We start from the raw sequence: 23266 nt of genomic DNA on the forward strand, positions 1-23266 counted from the left end.
GTTCCTCGTACCTTGATTTTAGACAAGCTCGATATTTGGGCATAGTTGCATGCGCCATGATCACGAGACGATGACCGCAATAGTCTAAAACCAAAGTCTAAAACATTGTGATATAAGTAGTTTCGTTTTTATACGGAATCTTCCATAGTTTAGATATATTTTATACCTGAGGCTGCTATTTATTCTTAAACTACTAATAATTCTCAAGCAAACTTATCCGTTATAGTTTTCCTTGAAAGTTTGATATACTTACCACCATCCTGATTTTTTTTCAAATTTTTTCAATTCTAAACCAATGGGTGGAACATTGGTTTAGATTTAAGAGGGGGGGGGGCGCTCGATTTTAATGAAAATTTGCACTTTAAAGTTGAATATTTCGCAAACACATCGCTGAATCGAAAAATCGTCTTAGCAAACCACTAATGGTTTTAAAAGACCTATCCAAAGATACCCCACACTATAGGTTTGGATGAGAAAAAAAAATCACCCCCACTTTACGTCTATGAGGTACCCTAAAAAAAATTTTTTTTTTGGTTTTGTATTGTACCATTTTGTCGGCATAGTTTACATATATATCCGTGCAAAATTACAGCTTTCTAGCATTGATAGTCCCTGAGCAAAGCCGCGGACGGACGGACACACAGACAGACATGGCGAGACTATAAGAGTTCCGTTTTTGCCATTTTGGCTCCGGAACCCTAAAAACCTCTACCTATCTAATTTATGCTTCCAATCTAAATCCCAGTAATATTATAAATGCGAAAGTTTGTAAGGCTGTTTGTTTGTTTATTTATTATTATTATTATTTGTTAGGTACCTCTAGCGTCTAAACCGCTGAACCGATTTAGATAAAATTCAGTACTCAGATATGTAGTTAAAATCCCGAGGAAGGACATAAATAGAATATAGCAGTATTTTTTTGCGATTGCTGGGGCTAAATAAAGATCTTCATGGCAAAGCTAAATAAATACATGTTCACCTTGGCGTTTTAAATTAAAACATAATCATGTATTCGTGATTGTACCTACTCTAAAGCCGAGCTTACACTTGCAAGAAAAATCGTGCAAGTTGCATTACAATGCGAGGCCGTAAAGCCAGCGAGTTCTAGTGGTCAATCGAGCGCTGCAATGTAATGCAACTTGCACGATTTTTCTTGCAAGTCTAAACTCGGCTTTAGAGTAGGTACAATCACGAATACATGATTATGTTTTAATTTATACCTAAGTCTCAAAGTAACAATTCTGACAACCTAAAGCAAATAGGTCTGGTTATACTTGGCAATGGACATTGAAAAGAGAAATCAATATCATGCATAATATTATGTACTCTTGCAATGGCACGCGGTAGCGTGTAAAGCCAAGTTCATATAAACTAACTGGAGTTTGCCCGCAGCTTCGCACTCGCACGTCTGCGGGGCTCTACGAAATTCGAAGTCTAACAACTGGTAGCATGGTGTACGGTTGTGTCACTCTGAAGATGAGCTCTGGTTGAGTTCGAAACGCGTCAGTGTAGTGTGGTGGTGGTGATAGATGGGTTTGTGAGATTTGTGTGTGTTCTTATAGTGTGGAGGTAGAGGAACTGCATGAACACGCATATCTTGCATAAACTTAGCTACTTTCATAAGGTCGCGGGTGAGCAAAGAAATTAATTCTTTTAGTTCAGTTTTTGTCTCTCCTTCCTCTTTGGTTCAAGTCTTGAATTGTTTTTGGGACGATCTGCAATGTTGCCAGAAATCGCTATTTTACCTTTAACGGTGGGTAAATTAATTAACTGGGCTACATTAGCACCACTGTGCGACAAAGATCTTAAATAAAACGGTACTAACGCGGTTATCTTGCAAGACTACTTTTTACACTTCGCCGTGTTGTCGCTGTTTGTATCTTGTTCGTGGTTTTTAGTTATTATTGTGATTAAATCACCAGAATATTCGCCAGAATGTCGGCCTTTAATGCTTAAGTAAGTACCAATCAATGTCAGTATAATTCATTAGCCTTAGCACTTTTCCACCTAAAAAAGAAACTATTTGACAGCGTCTTTCACTGTCATCTGTCATGTCAGTCAACAAATTTAGCGAGTTGTGGCTTTGGCTGTTAGGGGTGTATTGTATTGTGGATTCGAAAAATATTTTTGTTCTTAAATAGGTTTAAGATAATAATTCAGCTAGAAGAAATAAATTAAAACAAAAATATTCAATTATCATGTCTTCTAGTCGTTCCAAAACATCGATACTAGATAAGCCTCTTAGCAAAGGAAAAGGCGAAGTCTCTTTAGCCCTATACGCGCTTTTATTCTCTGAAATAGTACAATATTGCCAAAACCGATCACATTCCATAAATGAGCTTCAAAATAAGTAAGTTCTTCACATATTATACGCATTCTATCCATTGTAAGACTATACTACTCACTAAATCTCACTTTCATTTGTCAGAACAACAAGTCCCTACTTCTTGTCCATTTCAGGACCAACTTTATGATTTTAAGTCCATACGCCTACTTTAGTACAGGCAACGTCATAAATAAGTGATCATTTTTGTACCTTGTCACTTTAACGTCATGTTTGATAAGCCATATGAAATTGTGTAACGACTGAAAGCGACAAGGTACAGAAATGATCACTTATTTATGATGTTGACTGTACAAACTTCGTAGACAGACTCCACGTTCTTTAATTTGCAATTTGTACAATGAGAGCATGATTGATTGCTATATGATCACCTGTTGTGTACTTCTTTCTGTTTTTATTTATATTTACCCACTACTGAATTCTGGAGTGGCCATACCGCTGCTTAAAAAACGGTGACAGTACGGAATCACAGTGATGCATTGTATGTGCACCGTTTTTTTTTGCATGCTTTCCACACTGCTGCTTAACATACACAAACGGCAACAAACAAAATTTTGAAAGAATTGGAACTAATTTAGTTCGGTAAAGTCGTGACGTTTACGGCACGTCACTGCGATTCCGTATTTTAAGCAGCAGTGTGAAGAGCATGCGATAAAAATGGTGCGCATACGATGCGTCACTGCGATTCCGTACCGCCACGGTTTTTTTTTAAGCAGCGGTGTGGCCGCTCCTTTATGCTCATCAATATAATTCTTGTTACAGGCTATCAGAAATGGGCCAGGATGTTGGTGCCCGGTTGCTGGACCTCTATTTCGTGAGGGAGAGGAACAGTAAACGGGAAATAAAACTGCTAAATATGCTGCTTTTTGTCAAGTCCACACTGTGGAAGGTAACAATAACTCCTTCTTTTTTTAATACCAATATTTTTGCCTCCTTTTTATTGAAGGCCATCGCATTTGAGGGCTTGGATTACTGCAAGTAAAGTTCAATGAAAGGTTACATTTAATGACAGTTTGTGATATTCAGAGAAAACTAATGCAATTAGAGAAAATAAATTCTCTAAACAGTAAGCCTGAAGTGGGTCACGAGTGATTTGTTTACTTTTTAAAATAAGCTAAGCTAATAATGCTAATAATTAGGTTTAAAATTATTTCTATGGCTTAAGAATAAAGCATTTTATTCAACTAAAGAATACTAAAATAAATAATAAGTATGTTCCACCAAAATTAATATTAATCTCAAGTTTTTCTCTTTTATAATTTATTTTTATTTTACAATTTCATGAGCAGTATTTATGGTTTAAAAATTGTTAATGTATTTATTATTATCTACTTTAGCTAAAAAAACACTTTATTTCAGAAAATAACTTGTCTGCATGCCTGTGTATCTGTCTAACATATCACCGCTAATTAGTCAACTATTTATAACATCAATATTAACTTGTCTAAAGCAAAATAATCTATTTCATTTAATTTCTATCAGCATCACCATTCATGTTGCAGGTGTTGTTTGGAAAAGAAGCAGACAAGCTGGAGCATGCCAATGATGATGAAAGAACCTACTACATCATTGAAAAGGATGCTTTAGTAAGTACCCAAGTTATACTGCTGTTGAGCCTCTGCGTGCCCCCACAATTGAGACTTAGGATTTTTTGCACATTTTTGATCTGATCAGTCAGCATGAGAGCATTTATATGCCAAGAACTGATGATACAAATCTTCCACTTTTGAGAACATTATAATGATGTAGTATAGACGTTTTTATTTAATAAACTGTGACATAATGCGCTGTTCAAACCCCCCTTCCGCCATTGTATCGCTCCGTAACGTTTTATGAGACCCTCCCCCTAAATTGCGTTACTACGTGATACTTGAACACTCTTTGCGTTAACTACGTCTTTTCACCTCCACACACAAATCACAGAAACTCAACTATCACCACCATACTTGCCTTTCCCTTTTATGTTTGTTTTTCGATGGAGATATTAAATTTATTATGTTGTTCATTGCACAGGTAAACAAGTTCATCAGTGTACCAAAGGACAAGGGTTCTCTCAACTGCGCCACCTTTAATGCCGGCATCATAGAAGCTGTGCTCACTAAGAGTGGATTTGTAAGTCAATAATCTATCAAATTCTTACTTTTAGGAATTTACCCTGAGAAAGTCAAGTCAAAGTAAAATAAAAATTAGGCTATAACAAGCACTAATGTCAAAATAGTAAATTGTTCAACAAGAGCATAAAAAAAGCCATTTTACTCAAGACATTCATATAGCCACCCGAGCCGGTACAGCAAGGTTGGATAGACACATTGAGGGGAAAATGGGTTTAATGCTCGATGTTTACACACTGCTTTTCACTTCAACTGCGAGGACGTCTTAAACCGAGTTTAGCTCGATATTTAATATGAGGATATGAGTGAGTCTAACGGTAGTTTCATGTTCAACATTAAATAGTAACAGTGGAAACAATTGTTTACTACTATATAGTATATAGCTTTTATACTTTAAAATAAGCTTTTGGTAACAAATTAATTTTAATACAAGCTTTTTTTTTGCTGACTGTACTTTTTGTTAACTGTACTTGTATTGTCACCCAAACTGCATACCAAATTTCAAGTCAATGCCATTAACCGTTGAAGAGTTCCGTCCTGTGGAGACGATCCTGGCCGGACTACCAGGATGTCACTACCAGATTATTGTATTGTCATAGTCACGCAATTTACATAAGTATACCAAATTTCAAGTCAATCCAAATACTGGAAGTTGGTCGAATTTAACTTGCAAGATTTGATTACAGACAGACAGACAACAGGACAGGTGAAACTAAAAGCTTGTAATAATCAATTTTATGATTTATTTTATTGTTTTTTAGCTTTATATAAATTATTATTATTTTATTTTATTATTATTTATCATAAGGAAGGCGGCTGTCAGGGAGGCGTATTTTTAAGCTTGCTACCAGCACCTAGAAAATGTTGACCACAACCACTCTGTCAATTCAATCAAGAGTGAAACGACGATGAAGAAGAAGATAAATTAAACTTCAACTTCTTCTTCTTCTTCTCTTTTAAAATATGGCTTTTCTGTCCTAATTAATAGGACAATTTCGCCAGTGTCAAGGTAAACTCTCTTTGAAAGGGACGTTGTACGGTGATTGTAGTTTTTGCAACTTGATAGTAAAATTCGAGAAACCACGTGGAGACCACTTGTGCATTAAAAAATGTTAGACACAAGAGCGATATAGAATTTTGTCATCACTGTTCACTGTTAAGGTTAATCGCCGCATAAAACACTATCAAGATTATACTTCAACTAGCTAAAGAAACAGAAATAGCAAAATTAGATAATGTCTACATCTGCCATCTTCGAATGCTACAAATCGAATCAAAACTTTAACTTAATCATTATTTTTCTTTTCAGCCAGCAAAAGTGACAGCTCACTGGCACAAGGGAACAACCTACATGGTGAAGTTCGAGGACTCTGTCATAACCAGAGACAAGTCTTTGGATGATCGATAAATAATATACTCAATATGTTGTTAAATAGTTATAAAAAAAGAACTGAATTTGTTTGGTATATTGTTTGCTAATTAGCATATTTTGAGACGATGTCTGTAGTGTTCTTCTGAATTCTAGGCTTGCTTAGTTTTAAATTATAACCACAAATTTATAGGTTAACATGACATGGATAGACGAAATATAAAGTAAGTTTTTTGAGAGTTGATAAATATTATAAATAATTTATAGAATCAGGCGTTACTTTGCGAAGGTCCATATCAATTCAGTCATAACATTAAGGGGCTGTTTCACCATCCATTGATTAGTGTTAACTGGCGGTTAGGTGTGATGCCGTCTCTATTTGTTTTGTTCGAATAGACGGAGACGGCATCACATTTAACCGTCGGTTAACGCTAATCAATGGACGGTGAAACAGCCCCTAAATATAATAAATTAGTCATAGATAATCCTCTGAATAGCAACTGTCGCTTAACTATCGCAAATCGCAAACTGTATGGCGGGCGTCGCTTACCACCGGACATACTGAGTTTCGTGGTACGAGGCACACAGTTGTTGTTAAACGCAGCGGACGAGCGGATACGGCGACCATATTGCCATTCCGTTCTGCAATGCACTTGATGGTGTTTCGTTTGGTTGTTCGCGTGTGTTCTGTTTCATAAAGTTAATAATTGCATAAATTAGTGTTTGTATTGGTAAATTTCATTTATATTTTTTTATCAACTCACGAAGAACAAACTATAATATAATGTGATGACCATAGAATAAACCAGAAACCGTGCAATAATATTACTCTCAAAGTGCGTAATAATCATGATTTGACAATCAATCTAGCTGCGGGTGTAGCTAATGTGTGTACGACTTGTTAACGCACGCGCGTCGTACATTATTGCGCGTACATTCCGAGTTGTACATTATTGTTTCCCCCAGCTGCAATACATCTCCAATTTAAAATGTGCGCATCCTTGATGCAATTTTCAATAACTGAGATCAGGGTTACCAGTGGCGTAGCATGAAAATTCCCGTTTAGAGGGGCGAGCGAAAAAAAAATGGATTTTAGTTAATCCGTGACGCGTGCTTTTACCATTCACCCACTTAAGCGCTAGGGATAAGGGTATAGGGTCTTTGGACGCAACACCAAGCACTAAACGCTGTCGTCTCGTAAACAGTTTTCTAGTGTGGCAAAAATAATAGGTTAACTAGTGTGAATCGAGTTGTTACAAGGTCATGCCACTGGTATAGACTCAAATGGAGGGTAACTCATATTTTTCTCACTTGCATTCCTGACACATTTGTTGCAGCACACGGGGAGATGTAACGATACGTCTGGTTCATTCTATGTTCTGACATACAAGGTTTGTCTATGAGGCCATCAACTTTTTCAAACATCATCAAGCGCCTCAGTCGCGTGACTGCAATTTACTTGTCTATGATATTTGTCTAGGTTATTTCTAATTTGCTGCATGTAAATTTATCAATCAATCAATAAATCTTAACATTGTAATAATTTAATTAATAAATAAATGTCACTATGCAAACTTGTTGATTCTATCCCTGTACTTGATCTTCCCGCAGCGGCAATCCCTTTCGAACTGGGCACGCTCGTTGTAGACTAAGGTGCCATAGAGAAACATTGGGATGACTACCATAAAGAGCCCCATCATGGCTGACCGAGAAGTTGCTTGGAAATTGTCAAACTGGCAACACTTCAAGGACATAAAGCGCTGGATGCCGCCATCGAACTGTAAAGAGTTTAAGGATTTGCTAAAGTTTGCGTACAATTGGATAGTTTTATGGGTAAAAAAATAGTAGATTGAGCATACAACAAGCCATTTTACCCAAGACGTTCATATAGCCCCTAGAGCCGATACGTCGAGGGGAAAATGGGTTTAATGCTTGAGTTTTACACTCTGAATTGAAAACACAAACTGAGATATAGATGCACAGAAAAACCAGAAAAATAAGACCATCACTGGGAATCGAACCCAGGTCCTCGGTATTCCGTACCGCGTGCTATACCGCTACACCACTGATGGTCCACCAGTTTTGACCGAGGACCTGGGTTCGATTCCCAGTGATGGTCTTATTTTTCTGGTTTTTCTGTGCATCTATATTTCAGTTTGTATTTTCAATTTAGGTTTTACGGGATGACCGTAAAAGTAAAAATTTGGAATTGAAATAAAAAAGATTCCAAAAAACCAATCTTAATTTTACACTCTGCTTTTCACTTAGTTTGCGAGGAATTTAGCAACAGTGGAAACAATTTTTTAGGGCACTTGCCTATTTTTAGCCTTTTTTTAGCAGACATGGCTTCACCCTGGTGTCTTTTAGTTGTAGTAGAATTTAGCAAAACGAAATTTGTCCTTACTCATGCGATCATGCTTAAATCCGCTTCTACGCTTAATATAGAAACCCAGTGACGGCATAGGCGTTGGCGACCGCCGGTCGATAACCTCGTATTTTTTTTAATTTAAAAATTTGATACACCAACATAGGGTCTCGCAAAATATTATCAAAGCCAAGTTCAGGTCCCGCGTCGCCGGATTGTTGTTAAGTTTATTGGTCTGGAGGTCTTCTTTTTTGTAAAAAAGGATTTTTATTCTGACCATAGAAAAGCCTTTTTTTGTGTATCCCATTGTAGTCCCTTAAGTTGCTACTATGGAGTAACTATAGCAAAAATGGTGCTGTGGGGGGTCACATAGTCGTGGTCAAGTCAAAAGAAGTTTTAATTTAACTTTGATAATAATAGATATAGAAGTATTATTACATTAAATAAATTAAATACTGAAGGTATCTGTATTGTGACAAAAATTTATAAAAACATTTTTTCAGTTTTAATTAGTGGTCCACCTAGGTCCTGAACCCAGCCCAGGGGTCATGACCCCCGTGACCCTCCCCTGGATCCGCCGTTGATTGCATGTCCCAAAAACAATTGCTTTTAGGTGAGTATAATATAATAATTCATGAATTCTTTCAATTAAATAATGAAGTGAAAATTGTCATGAGGAGACTGGGAGCCTTACTTATGTAAAACCTTAGTATTACAGACTTACAAATAAAGTATAGATTTTATTACTTTGAACCATACTTAAATAATAGGTAATTAAATATTGGTCTTCATTTTAACAGAGGCCGAGATGCCAAGTAAAAAAATATATATGCATCCATCTTCAGAAACTAGTGAATAACAAACAAGTAAGTTATATTTTTAGTTTATAAAATTTGGAGGGGCGCGCCTTAGTGAGTAAACAGATCTGTACTACAACTGGTACTAGAAGTGCCGCATTGGGTCCATTCTCAGGATGACAGCTGTCAGCCACACCTGCAGGCACTAGCCAGCACCAGTGCTGCCTACTATCACTTCATGCCACCCACAGGGCTTAGTAGTGGATGTTGTGTTTTTTCAATTAATTTCAGTAATTTGTGTGCCAGCACTAATAAAGTAGTATACTTACAACATAGCCAGCTTCAGATGCATGTTTATAAGGGTTAGTTCTTTGCTTCAAAAACTCTTCCCTCATTGCCTTTCTCCGTTTTATTTGCTCTGTTATAATTTTACATTCTATATCAGAAAACCCATAATCGGCCATTGCAATTTATTTACTTTTACTAATGTATTATTTATTATTATTTAGAAACTGAAATAGTCTAGAACTACCAAGATACTGAATTGGACAGATGGTTGACATGAAGAAAAAAAAACATTACCAGTCAGTATTTCTTTACCAAAATTTTCTTGACAAATAGGATAAATAAGAAAAAAAACAATAGAATAACTAAATTACTTTACACTGGAACTGTTAACTTTTGGATTCATATTCCATGCTTAGATCTAACATTTAGTCACCTTAGAATGACTTCATAATAAAATTAAAGATGTAAACACCATGATTATAGACTATATTTGCTATTTAATTTACATTTGATGCACATTTACGCGAACTTGAACATCCTGTCTCTGTAGACGAGTTCCCCGCTCCTGATCTTCTGTTCGCGAGTGTTGCGTTCATTCCATACCAAATAGCCGTAAGAAAGCATCGGGATAACGATGGCACAGATTCCAAATATACTGTTCCTGCGATTAGGTCTAAAATGGTCGTACGACGTAACTTTCATTGACATGAAATTCTGTATGGCTGGGTCGAACTGGAAAAGAGCGAGTTATAAACTAGTTAACATTTCTTTAAAACGTTAAATATAAGATTAATAACAAAATTACGTAATAAACATACCACATAACCCGCTTCCGATGCATGTTTGAAAGGATTAGTCCTTTGCATCAAGAATTCTTTTCTCAGCGCGGCGCGCCGAGCGGCCTGCTGTTTAACGAGGTTTAACTCATTCTCCGAGATGCCATAATTGGCCATTTTAGAAGAAGTGTTTGGAACACTGGCTGAAGTGGATTTTGGTCTTCTCGCTGCGTTTCGTTCGATTTGACAGTGTGAGTGTGACAGTGACAGACAGTGTCACAATTTTGACATTGACAACAAGCATTTTTTATTTACTTTATTTACTATTTCCAAAACCCAAAGATTACCCCTGAAAAGTCCAATCAAGTTCAAAATAAATTAATTGGGCATGCTTTTTTTTGGAAAATATGTCAGGAATAGATGAATAGCTCGTTCCTACTTGTTGGTGACTAATTAACAGATGGATTTCAATACAAATCAAGCTCTTAACACATCGCAACAACAAAAATTGGTCAATTGCATAAATTTCGTATGAACAAAATTTAATTGATTATTCAACTGTTTTATTCGCCTTTTTATATTTAAATTGTAAAAATTAAAATTATTTTATTTCTCGTCGACTTGACAAAGTCTACTTGAACGCACTGCCTAAACCGGATTTAGTTCGACTCTACCAATCCAAAGACACCGAAAGAAAAATTTAAAAAAGTATCCTCTTCCGGCCACCATCTTTTTGATTTCCCTTGTTGTCGTTGTCAGTTCGGCGAGTTTGTGAAAAAGCCGCAACCATGGGTCGTATGCACGCACCTGGGTAATTTTTATGTTAAATTAAATTGTGTCTAAACCGTTCTATTGAATGATAGTTGGTTTTCAGCTTTTGGACTTGTAAAAGTGGTTTTGTGACAGCAACATAACCTTCAAGAAATTTCGTGCCTCACCACATGGCTTGGATAACGAGTGTATTTTCTGTTTCAGTAAGGGTATTTCCCAATCGGCACTGCCGTACCGTCGCAGTGTCCCTACGTGGTTGAAATTAACCGCTGATGATGTTAAAGAACAGATCTTTAAACTTGGCAAGAAGGGTCTCACCCCCTCTCAAATCGGTAAGTCAATCTTGCTCTGGTTATTATTTTAAAGATAAAAAGACCATATCCAATCTGTTCAATGCACTCTTTAGCCGTCTTATGCAATAAAGTAACTCATAATATTTCACACGCGATTAACACGTCGTAATTTTGATTTGATGCTTCGATGTGTGGCTATCAAACTTCACATCAGATAGTGAGCAATAACCTGAATAGAAGAAGAAGTTCGTAAATTAAACTTGCCGTAGCCAATATTTTCAAAATTTAATAGACCTTGAACTAAGCAAACGCATCTCAAATAAAACCTCTATAGTGCCAGGTTAGAGTGAACAAGTGTAAAAAATACATTTTGTGTTGTGTAATATGGTTTTTAGATTTCACGATTAATTAGCGCCCTTTATTAAATTATTAATATGTATAGGCTATTGCTTGTATGTTCTCATACCACAGTGGCTTGTTTGGCAATGTATTGGATATGTGAAATAAAAATGTACCCCTTAATGTAACCAAATCTGAGGCCGTATTGCCTAACGTTTGTTACGCTCACGATCGCAATCAAATGACAGTTTTTATGTGCAAAATCTGTCATTTGATTGCGATCTTCAGAAAAGTAAGGCAATGCAGCCTCTGATATGGATATACAGTTGTCAATATAATGGCAAGTTTTTGTTTTTACCAAGCTGGGTATGTCAGACGCTAGCAATGCGCTACATTGTTTAATATTTACTTTACTTAGTTCAAACTTATCATGTCAATCAATGTGTTAGAATTAACACATATTGGTGTTAAAATTTGTAGGAAGGAAGGAGGAAGGAGGCGGCATTACTTTATTTAAAATCTAAACATGTTGCTATTCTTACGGAAAATAGAAATGCCACCAAAAACTCAGTTGCCAATTAGATTCTTTAAATAAAACAGAGGTGCCAGGGATAAAGGGGATATCAGGGTTCAAAAGGATAATTATCAATGATAATGGTCATGATAATTATCGTGATAATAACAGATGGATGATTATCGATTGATAATAACAAAAAATTGCACTCAGACTGGTCTTGTGCTTGTACCACATGATTACTTAGAAATAATATCAAAACTTTACTAATCCTTTAAAAATCTTGATATTCACAATGGAATGTATAGGTAGTCATTCATGATGGATGACGCATGCCATGGTTCTTATTACAATGACATTAATGTCTAATTTTGTCATAATCACACGTCTTCGTGGATGGCACTATGTATAATGGATGTCAGATTTTTTTTTCTTACTGTATTTCAAGCAGTATCTTTCAATTCCATCCAAACAACCACCAACAACCTATGTAGTCTCAGCACTGAATGTGAACCAATTTAAGAACCGGCTGGACCAACACATTAACAATACAAAGAATACTTGACTAAGGAACAGCTAGATACAGGCACCTATCAGTTGCTTGCATAATAATAATATCATCTAAAGGAGGACATATCCCTCAGTAAATACAGATTAAATGTAAAATGAGTGCAATGGCTAAAGTTGTATTTTTAGTTTGATGTTATCTGGCATTGAAAAGGTTTAAAAAACAATCTGATTGGGGTATTCTAACAACAAATTAACTAACAGAAACCCTTTTGATCTTCCAGGTGTCAAACTCAGGGATTCACATGGAGTGGCACAGGTGCGATTTGTCACCGGCAAGAAGATCCTCCGCATCATGAAAGCCATGGGTCTGGCTCCCGATCTACCCGAGGACCTGTACTACCTGATCAAGAAAGCTGTTGCCATGAGGAAGCACTTGGAGCGCAACAGGAAAGACAAGGACAGCAAATTCAGACTGATTCTGGTTGAGTCCAGGATTCACAGGCTAGCCCGTTACTATAAGACCAAGAGCGTGCTCCCACCCAACTGGAAGTACGAGTCTAGCACCGCGTCAGCCCTGGTGGCTTAAGTTTAAATAAACTTTGTAAAACACATATTGTGATTTTATTTACGTTTGTTCTGGAAATTCGCAAATCAATACGGTATTTGACTCCTGATTTTGCCATATCTTAAGATTATTATGAATATAGATATAAGAGCAAAGAAAATTTAAATCGGTTGAAAATTGGATTTATAGTGATTTTTTGAAAAATCTATATACCTGTCTCTTTCTCAAACGCTTTTCTCTATGCAGCAAGTATGGCGGTACTGGCGTGTGACGTCACATGCAGTATGTCTTTCTCTGCCTAATCTTGAATTTCAAACCTTTATAACTTTGTTATTTGTAAAGGTAGCTTAAAAATTGTTTTTCTATTCGATAACAGGCATTATGAAGTTTTAATTTATGAAACATACAAAATAGTCAATACCGTATTCTTAACTGATCTAACCTTTTTTAACAAACTTAGACTTAAGACCTAGACGTGGGTGCCTGCTTTGTTATTTTGGATATTAAAAAATTCTTAGAGTTCTTTATTCAATGAACAATTTGTACTTTATAAAGTACATTCCGATGTTATTTTTAGTGTTAATTGGTCAAGTCAAGTCAAAATATCTTTATTCAATTTACGCTATAACTAGCACTTATGAATGTCGAAAAAAATCTACAACCGGTTCGGAAAAACCTCTGTTGAGAAGAATCTGGCAAGAAACTCAACAAGGCAGTGGCGGATTTATGTTTTTTATGAGTGTATGCCACTTTATATCCGCCGCCCTATGTAACTTTCAAAAATAATATTTTTTTGAAATCTGCCGCCCCTAGGCCGCGGCCTATACGGCCTATTTATAAATCCAGGACTGCAACAAGGTATATTTTTTCCTTTATAAAGTATGTGAGGGCTCAGGAGCGTAGATGTAAATCTGGTAACAATATTCATTTTTTATATATTATATAGTATTTGATATCTCCTGGTTTTATCATATCCTATTATATCATTGATGATACTGCAATGCCGTCTAACAATGTCTAATGCTGCGCAACCTACACAAAGTAGTGAATTTGAGATAGCTGGTATATGACAAAGACATTAAACTTTAACAGTCCTGTAAAAATTTGGCTCTAGTCCATCTCTAGTCTGATGACAGCATTAGCCATTGTTGATTACGCGGCATTGCTGTCATCGACGATATTATAATGCATGCGGATCCCGCGGGAACTATGCAATTGTCCAGGATAAAAACTATCCTATGTCCTTCCCCAGGGCTAAAACTATCTGTATACTGAATTTCGTCTAAATCGATTCAGCAGTTTAGACGTGATAAGATAAAGTAACAAAGAAACAAACAGACTTACAAACTCACATTTATAATATTAGTGGGATATAGACATGCAGCTAATGTAGACAAAAGAAAAAAAAATTATAGTTATTTATTGAAAAATATACCTTTCTAAAAAACTTTAATTTTCTAAACATTTTTAATACTTTCTCTATGCAGCGGGTATGATGCTACTTGTGTGTGACAACTCATGCACATTAACCTTTCTCTGTTCATTCTTGAATTTCAAAAACTTTTATAACTATCATAGTAAAGGTAGCTTAAATATTGTATTTCCTTTTAATAACAGATAATGACAAGCTTTGATTTCTATAATAAATAAAAAATAGTCAAATACCATATTCTGGTGGTCCAGCCACTAGCCAGGTTTGTCTCTACAGGACTGAACTACGCAATGTTTAATGGCACAGACTTTAAATTTGGCATGGAAATGCAGTTTGGATGACATGACAATGCAAGTATGATCATTGGTCATCAAAAAGTACAGTCAGGTCAGTACAGTATAGTTCAACAGTATTAGCAAAAATTCAATTGTTTGCCTCACAGCATAGGGACTTTTTTTAAACAATCTTTGCTTCTTACATCTTTAGTATTAAGCTTTTGGCACTATTTTGTTTGCAGTTAATAAATTTCAAATACCTAATTATTGAATAAAAGATGTGGAAAACAATTAGTCTCTGATTCTCTTATATAAAGAGCATTGTGTATATTTCGCCAAGAGGCAAACTGAGCTCCAAGAAATTAAGACATGGATCCATGTCAAATATAAGGCTATACTTTTGTATTTTTTTTAATCAGCAGAATTTGTGCTTATTAAAACAGTAGAGACTAGAATTCTGTTTTTTTTTGTTCCCGCATACGAAAGATTAAGGAAGAAAAAACATGTCTAGTATTCACACTCAACTAAGAAGTATGGAATAAAAAGCTTATTACTATCATTATTATATTTCCTTAGTGTCTAATAAACTTTAATCTTATAATAACATCACAAAAATCCTCTTAACATAACATAACAAGATAAATTCACAAAACTTGTTTCAGCCTTCATAATAATCAATACAAGAAAATATTTTTGATACTTTCAAATTTAAACATATGGGTTCCAATTGCTTCCGTCTTCTGGATGTAAACTATTAGTAATTAATAACACCACATCCACAATCCACCAGATGCCTAAACCACCTAACGTAAGTAACTTGCCCACTGCAGTGCCTGTTTGTCCTAAACAAAACCTATCCATACCTAAAAAGCCTAGTAATATACTGTAGATCAATGTAGTAGTGAAGTAATGCCCCGAATACCGCACGCATGGGAATCCTTCGCGAAGGAAGCTTCTGGGACCATGACATTCTATACCGTCCAACGGTTTGCACTGCGCCCTTGTTCTCTCCACTTCATCGTATCTCACACCTCCATATTTCACGCAGCCATGGCCCATGGCATCCCTCGCCGTCTGGTTCCCTTTGTGATCCACGGGTTCCTTGCAGTCCAAGAATTCTAGTGGCAAGAAACTGCATTTTACGAGTGGACCCAGCGGTCGGTAGTCCTCCGGTTGTGAGTAGGGCTCGCTCTCGGAAATAGTAGTAGGTATAAGAGTAATTATTACTCCGATTAATTTAAATGGATAATTCATTTTTATTTTGGTTTAGCGAATAAATGCAATTTTGGTTGGTTTCGTGCCTGCTATGTGTGTTGTGTTTTGACAACTTGTTTGTTTGACATTCATGAAGAGTATTTTTACCACTTTTTATTTAAGAAAAGACCAAAATGCCATCCAAAAGGTCCGAATTATGTAAGTAGTAGTAAGTCTTTTGATGTGTAAATTTATTTAAATTGTTCACAATATTTTATATTTTTTGTAAAATTCTTCCTTTAAAGTTTAAAAAAACGCCTAGTTTGACATTATCGATAATGTTCACGAAACTTGTTATTTAGAACTAAATTTATTTAAGAATATAAACTTATAGAAAATACAATCATATACCTAAGAGCTAAATACTACTAAATAATAAATCTACTAGCTAAGTTAAATAATATTTTTATATTATTAATCTTGTAAAATGTCTTATTATTTCTTAAATAACTTTGTTTAGATTATTTATAAGAATCTAATATAATATATTTTTACTGAGAAACACTTTGATTAATTAAAATTAAATAACATCAACCTTATAACGAAAACGAATGACAAAGATATTCTTTTTCTAATTTCCGAACGAAATATTTTTGTCAGTCAGTCACATTGACAATACTGACATTCAGGCTCTCGGATTGGCTGGCCGTGTTTTTTTGTAATGATTTTGGTTTTCTCATTGCCAAAAAGTTAAGTTTTGGAACGAAATGGATGTTTTCAATAAATTTTATTCTTCGGTCAGTAATACAGTGTCACAGTTATCCGGAGTACTTCCCGGAAACCCTGTGACAAGAGAGTTTGAAGCTACGCAATTCATCGCGAGCGCTGGCCCAGGTAATTCAGCTATACATACTAACAAGTTAAAGTTCAATAAGTATATCCTTATGGGGTGGTTTTACAATACGATCTCATTTGTATCGATTTGCAGGTTTACTATGGAAAATTTACAAAGGCTACAAAAAGTCGACCAAGCAGGAAGCGTCTATATTTGTGTTCGAGAAGAAACAACTCGAGAAATTTACGAAGGCGGATAGAGACATCATGCTGGATACGCTCAAACGCGGCATCGTTCAGCTCACTAAGCTGCGGCACCCTCAGATCCTAACAGTACAACACAGTCTTGAGGAAAGTAGAGAAAGTCTGGCGTTTGCTACAGAACCTGTATTTGCCAGCTTAGCCAATATACTTGGCAACATGGAAAACATGCCGCAACCCTCGAACCATTTAAATAATTACAAACTCTATGAGCTTGAAATTAAGTATGGCCTAATGCAAGTAGCGGAAGGGCTGGCATTCCTTCACAATGATGTGAAGCTGTTGCATCATAATATTTCGCCGGAGTCAATAATAGTAAACCAGCAGGGTGCATGGAAGATATTCGGGTTTGATTTTTGTATCGCCAACCAGAGTACGACTGGCTCTGCTCCTTTCTGGCCATTCAATGAATACTGCCCAGCTATGAATGCCTTAACGCAGCCCTCTTTAGATTATCTAGCTCCTGAATACATACTATCAGCGTCACATTCCCCGGCAAGTGATATTTACTCTCTTGGAATGTTGATATATGCAACACAGAGTCCAAATCACCGCACTCTTGGAAATATTGGGAGTGATTATGGGAAGTTTAAGAAGTTTGCTAATGAGTTGCGGAATCTGCCTCCCTCTCGGTTGTCCTGCGTGGCCGAGGGGCTGAGAGAATATGTCAAGTTGATGCTGAATGCTACTCCAGAACTGAGGCCAGATCCACATCAATTCTTAAAGGTGAGAAACCTACTCAAGTAATTTAGTTAATTTTACATGTATGCACTATAAAATAGTGTGAATTTTTGAATTAATCCTGAAATATGTAAATAAGAAAAATTATAGATTATATCATGAATGAACTAGCTCATTTTCATTGTTTTATTATTATGACTGCCTCTAATGACCAACCAAATCATAAATGTATTGAAGGGTTGAAATCATTTTATTGGGATTCAATAAAATGTCCAGCAAAATTAGATGTTTTTTCTTATTTTCTAAGGTTATGTTCTGTATGACCTTCATTTAGTATATAATGTATCCCTTCCCTTGTACATTATGAGTTGTAGACACAAAAACAATGTTTGGCGATTTAAAATTATCATTTCAGATACCATATTTTGAAGATGTTGGAGTAAAAACCCTGAACTATCTGGACTCCTTATTCCAATGGGATAATTTACAAAAATCTCAGTTCTACAAAGGTCTGCCACAGATTATACAAAAAATGCCACACCGTATCTGCATCTACCGTATACTGCCATGCCTGACCAAAGAGTTTGTGAATTCGCCAATGGTGCCATTTGTCTTACCAAATGTGCTGCTAATCGCTGAGAATTCGAGTAAAGAAGAATTTGTCAAGTATATCCTGCCAGTGCTAAAACCAGTCATGATGATCCAAGATCCTATACAAGTTTTGCTCATTTTCATGCAAAAAATGGAGTTGTTGCTGAAATTAACACCCGGTGACGAGGTTAAGACAGACATTCTTCCAATGTTGTACCGAGCATTGGAATCTGATGCTCAACAAATACAAGAGCTCTGCCTCTCCGTGTTGCCAACCTTCGCTTCATTGATCGACTACCCAGCTATGAAAAACGCATTGCTTCCACGTATAAAGAAGCTGTGTATGAACACAAACTATATATCGGTTAGAGTGAATTGTTTGCTCTGTTTGGGTAAATTGCTGGAGCACTTGGATAAATGGCTGGTGTTGGATGAGATCATACCGTTCCTGCCACAGATACCTTCACGGGAACCTGCAGTTTTGATGGGGATTTTAGGTATGAAACTGTTTTACAGTGTCCTGAATATTTGATAATTAATTTCTGCCTAATACCTCCACGCGTTCCTGAGAAAAAGAATCTCGACAGGATAAACAGACTGAAAACAATGTGCTGACCCGTCAAAATTCCTCCTATATCCAGTCCTGACAATGTACCTCATTTATGTTACAGGTATATACAAGCTAGCACTAAGTCATAAGAAGCTTGGCATCACAAAAGAGGTGATGGCAACAAAGGTGCTGCCGTTCCTTATTCCTCTGTGCGTGGAGAACGGCCTGACACTCAACCAGTTCAACTCCCTCATCACCCTCGTCAAGCAAATGGTTGGGAAGGTGGAGACAGAGCATCGAGCCAAATTAGAGCAGCTGAATTCGATAAAGGATGAGTCTAAGTAAGAATTTTTTCTTATTAGTTTGATAACCTATTGAGAGAGAGAGGTTTCTTGACTCAGATACACAAGAAAAAAACAATTAGGTCTGGCAGTTCTATTGAAATTGCGGGATCTTACTAAATTCCCATGGGAATTTTCAAAAATTAGAGGAATCGTCAATTAAGGTGACCCGGGGCTATTGTAGCTGAGGGATATTGTATTTGAGCCGTCTGATGGCGTCCTTACGAGGCCATGTTCATGTGTGTTGTGTGAAGGTAGTCTTCTGGCCTCTGGCTAACAACGTAAAATGGCCGAGAAGAACATGGCGTCGTAAGGACGTCATCAGAAAGAACTAAAAAAGTCACAGACGTTATGTCACTGGCACCGGAGTGTATTACGTCTGCGACACGTATACGTGTCACTGGCATAGAAGTGACTGCTGTGGGATATGCGTAGGCATAGCGTAAGAGCTTAGTGGATATCGTTGCCGGGCCGAATGTGTTAACAGTGAATCATTGAGAACTGATGGTTGTCCGCAGAGGCATGGAGCACGCGCTGGGCGGCGAGTTGGTGGCGCCCGCGCAGACCGCACCCGAGCTGGCGCTCGTGGGGCTGTCTTTGGAGCCGCCGCCGCTTGACGCCGCCGCGCTCACCATCGAAGACAAGCAGAGGTATGTAACAGGTTTAATTCATCTTTGGCCTTTATATGCCAATTTGAAACGTACAGCCGTCCCGCTCACGCATTTAATTGGAGAGTTAGGGTCTCGAATCGGCTTAACCCGATTAAAAAATTCTTTATGTCCACGCAATCAGAGCGAAAAAGACGTCGATCGGCGCGGCCGACGCGAAACGACGTTTATTGGTGGAGAGACGTCATTTAAATTCGTCCAGCCTTGTCAGCGTGAAGAAGTAACAAACATACTCACTGACTCACTCACTCACAAACTTTCGCATTTATAATATTACTAATCCTACTAATATTATAAATCTGAAAGTTTGTGAGTGAGTGAGTGAGTGAGTATGTTTGTTACTTCTTCACGCTGCAATGGCTGGACGGATTTGGATGAAATTTGGCAAAAAGTTAGTTAATAACCTGGATTAAAACATAGGATACTTTTTTATCCCGATATTCCCACGGATATCTCTCCGCACGGAATAAAGGATAAAATAACAAAATAACTGGGGGAGTCATGAAATTAAGCACGGGTGTTTTAATTTAACGTCAATGAAAACCTCGATGTAATGTTAGGGAATTCCCACGAGAATTTAATAAAATCCCGGAATTTCAATTCAACTGCTGTATCTAATGATTTACGCGTGCGAAGCCGCGGGTAAACGCTAGTAACATTATAAAGGGAATGCCTGCAAAATTTCAGCTTCTAGGTCATTACTGGCTTGTGCCCGCAGTTTTGCTTCTGAGGATATACGTATAAAAAAAAATTGTGCACTTCTATGTTCCTTTAAGAATATGTCTGCCAAATTTCAAGTGGTTTAGGCAGCGCCTTGACTGTCTGTCACATTACTCTTTTATCTTCTGCTGTCCTGTTATGTTATATACTCGTATATGTCACAAGTTGTACTAGATAGACACAGCTTTTATAACAAAAGTTAATTTCCAAGAGACATAAAAAATATTTTTTTTTAGGTTAGCACAACAACAGGAAGTTGCGCAGCGGATCAATCGGCAGCCCCCTCCAACGGCCATCCCGGCCCCGCAAAAAACAACCCGCCCCCCCTTAGACCTCACCAGCTCCCTCCTCCAGTCTAACCTCTCAGCCCTCACCACACAAAAACCACAATACAACATCAACACGGCGCAATATAACCAGAATACATCACTATACAACCAAAACACTACTACAACGCCGCTATACAACCAAAACACTACTACAACGCCGGTATACAACCAAAACACTACTACAACGCCGGTATACAACCAAAACACTACAACCCCGCTGTACAACCATAACGTAACAACGCCACAATATAACTCAAACACAACTCCTCAATCACAACCAAACTATGGCTTTAATCAAAATTCTCCCTTCGGACAACTCGCCTTACCATCAAGCACAAGCTGGACATCGCCCACTAGTGGGAACTTCAATAACAAGTGGGCAAATAATCAGAATAACCAAACAACTATGAAGCAGGATTGGTCGGCATTTGAGTCTCTTTTGCCCACTGCAACAAATAATAATGAGAATGGCAACACTAAGAAGGTAAGTAATAATGAAATGATGGATTTGCTGAGTTAGGTACGGCGCCATCTTGGTTTGGTTAGTCACAGGTAAATGAATTCTGGACATCGGAAATAAGGTTCAATGTTGCGAATCCTAAAAAGTCACAGGCCTACTGTCTACAGGCCCCTATTTTTATAAACGTCAATCTGACAAGTTTTTTTTTGCTCTTGTGGTTTGCGTATTTGCCAAAGATGCATAAAGGCAAGGCAAATCTGACGGTCTGTGGCGATTCATGACACAAGCATTTTTTTTTCTTTTTCTGACAAAAAAACCTTCCTTTTTTACCTTTCCTACCTGTGAAATTATTTGTAGGAAAAAATCTCATTATTTTCCTTATCCTTGTAAATATTGCCCGGTGATTGCCCGTAAATGTCGAATTACCAAGCCACTTTTATGAAATAGGGGCCAGCGATGTTAACAGTGCGTCTCTTTCATTCTGGCATAGTTTGTAAGGGACGTACACACACATAAATGGGAGAGGTTTTAGTTATAATTAAAAACTTACAGTCACTGCTGTAAACAAGCGTAAATTCCTTTAGCCAAATGTCACTTTATGTGTATGAACATGAACCATTTATTTGTGTTTAGTATGTATACGTAGATATAACTTTTGGAATACGTTCTGACATTCCGTCTTCAATATTTAGTTGCTTATGGCAATATGTATTTTTAATTGTTATTAAAATAAAAAATGGCACCCAGTTTCATGTAAGTAACTAAAGATTTAATCTATTTTATGAATTTATGTACTTATTCCAATTTAATTATAATCGAAAAGGGTATAAAGCATTTAGACAATGGTTACTAAAATATTATTTATTTATTAATTTATTTTTTATCTACATTATAACTTATAACAATAATAAGTACTCACCTTAATTTTATTTTTACACATGCCTAGCCTTACCACAAAGAACTTAAACACATGCTCAAAATGGCAGTTTTTTTACGAACTGACATGTGTTGAATGCGTGTTCAATGGTCGTCTAAGTTATTGTGGAAACGCGGGTCTAATTTGCGATTGTCTCCACTCGTCTTAAAAAATATATGTATAAATCTGAATTCTGAGTATATCAATGTTAATGTAGTAAAATTATGTTTAACTGACCTTTTGTATGAGAGTTCTTATTGATAAAAAATGAACTCTCAAGTAACCTTTTGTAAATATTCATGTGTTATGCTAATTAGATTTTGATAGAGTTTGAATGGCTTTGTTATTTTATTGTTATACTTACTTATATTAAATAATTATAGGACTCCACAAAATAAAATTGTGTGTACCTAATATTCATTAATTTAATAGGATCGAAATAAATATTATTTTATTTACCGATTTCCATTACGCTAAGGACACAATTTGATCTCTTATGAACTAATAAAACACGTAAAAAATTGTAAACGGTTTTTTCTTACAATTTAAGTTTTAAAAAATACAGTAAATACTTAATTCAATTCGATAATCTCCAAACGAAAATTTGGCGATACGTAATATTATAATTATTAATGGGTCTTATAAAAATTAACTTACCGCAGAAGATGAAAAATATATAATTAAATATTTAAAATTGACACGATTGTATGTAAAATTCGTAAAATTAATAGAGTACGTTTTAAAATAATACGTTTTTCGTCATCTGACTTTCACGCATTATACTTTAGATCACATTCAACATGATATATTAATAAAAAAAAAACTTATACTGACAAGCAACACTACGCCATGTCAAAAAGTTATATGGCTGACGAGCTATGTATCCATAGCTATTATTTAAATAAAAAAAATAGTTGGCCTATTGCGCTCATTTTGGCATGCTCAACGAGTGTGTACCAAAGGTGTGTAGTG

At 36.4% G+C, this 23266-nt stretch overlaps 6 protein-coding genes across 6 annotated transcripts; 3 read left to right on the top strand and 3 right to left on the bottom strand.

Moving 5' to 3' along the window:
• The first annotated feature begins 2056 nt into the window (after positions 1-2056).
• Positions 2057-5953, top strand: LOC141436429 (trafficking protein particle complex subunit 5-like). Its single transcript, XM_074099416.1, has 5 exons — positions 2057-2350; positions 3107-3233; positions 3847-3930; positions 4358-4456; positions 5765-5953. Exons 1-5 carry the CDS (start codon positions 2199-2201, stop codon positions 5861-5863), a joined length of 561 nt encoding a protein of 186 aa, XP_073955517.1. The 5' UTR covers positions 2057-2198; the 3' UTR covers positions 5864-5953.
• Positions 5954-7037: 1084 nt separating this feature from the next.
• On the bottom strand, positions 7038-9633 carry LOC141436432 (uncharacterized). The gene is made up of 2 exons (XM_074099419.1): positions 9316-9633; positions 7038-7602 (listed from the first exon to the last, which is right to left on the bottom strand). The coding sequence occupies exons 1-2, from the start codon at positions 9448-9450 to the stop codon at positions 7390-7392; spliced, it is 348 nt and encodes a 115-aa protein (XP_073955520.1). The 5' UTR covers positions 9451-9633; the 3' UTR covers positions 7038-7389.
• Positions 9634-9739: 106 nt separating this feature from the next.
• LOC141436431 (NADH dehydrogenase [ubiquinone] 1 beta subcomplex subunit 4-like) lies at positions 9740-10323 on the bottom strand. Its single transcript, XM_074099418.1, has 2 exons — positions 10093-10323; positions 9740-10006 (listed from the first exon to the last, which is right to left on the bottom strand). Exons 1-2 carry the CDS (start codon positions 10225-10227, stop codon positions 9794-9796), a joined length of 348 nt encoding a protein of 115 aa, XP_073955519.1. The 5' UTR covers positions 10228-10323; the 3' UTR covers positions 9740-9793.
• A 428-nt stretch (positions 10324-10751) lies between these two features.
• On the top strand, positions 10752-13088 carry LOC141436430 (small ribosomal subunit protein uS15). Its single transcript, XM_074099417.1, has 3 exons — positions 10752-10861; positions 11026-11153; positions 12759-13088. Exons 1-3 carry the CDS (start codon positions 10839-10841, stop codon positions 13061-13063), a joined length of 456 nt encoding a protein of 151 aa, XP_073955518.1. The 5' UTR covers positions 10752-10838; the 3' UTR covers positions 13064-13088.
• A 1436-nt stretch (positions 13089-14524) lies between these two features.
• amrt (TM2 domain-containing protein 2 amaretto) lies at positions 14525-16105 on the bottom strand. Its single transcript, XM_074099052.1, has one exon. It carries the CDS (start codon positions 16001-16003, stop codon positions 15458-15460), a length of 546 nt encoding a protein of 181 aa, XP_073955153.1. The 5' UTR covers positions 16004-16105; the 3' UTR covers positions 14525-15457.
• Positions 16106-16620: 515 nt separating this feature from the next.
• LOC141436342 (SCY1-like protein 2) lies at positions 16621-23262 on the top strand. Its single transcript, XM_074099280.1, has 6 exons — positions 16621-16837; positions 16932-17764; positions 18135-18807; positions 18982-19201; positions 19720-19851; positions 20826-23262. Exons 1-6 carry the CDS (start codon positions 16711-16713, stop codon positions 21436-21438), a joined length of 2598 nt encoding a protein of 865 aa, XP_073955381.1. The 5' UTR covers positions 16621-16710; the 3' UTR covers positions 21439-23262.
• The last annotated feature ends 4 nt before the right edge of the window (positions 23263-23266 follow it).

The sequence above is a fragment of the Choristoneura fumiferana genome, chromosome 16, assembly GCF_025370935.1.
Source record: "Choristoneura fumiferana chromosome 16, NRCan_CFum_1, whole genome shotgun sequence".
Taxonomy (NCBI): Eukaryota; Metazoa; Arthropoda; class Insecta; order Lepidoptera; family Tortricidae; genus Choristoneura; species Choristoneura fumiferana.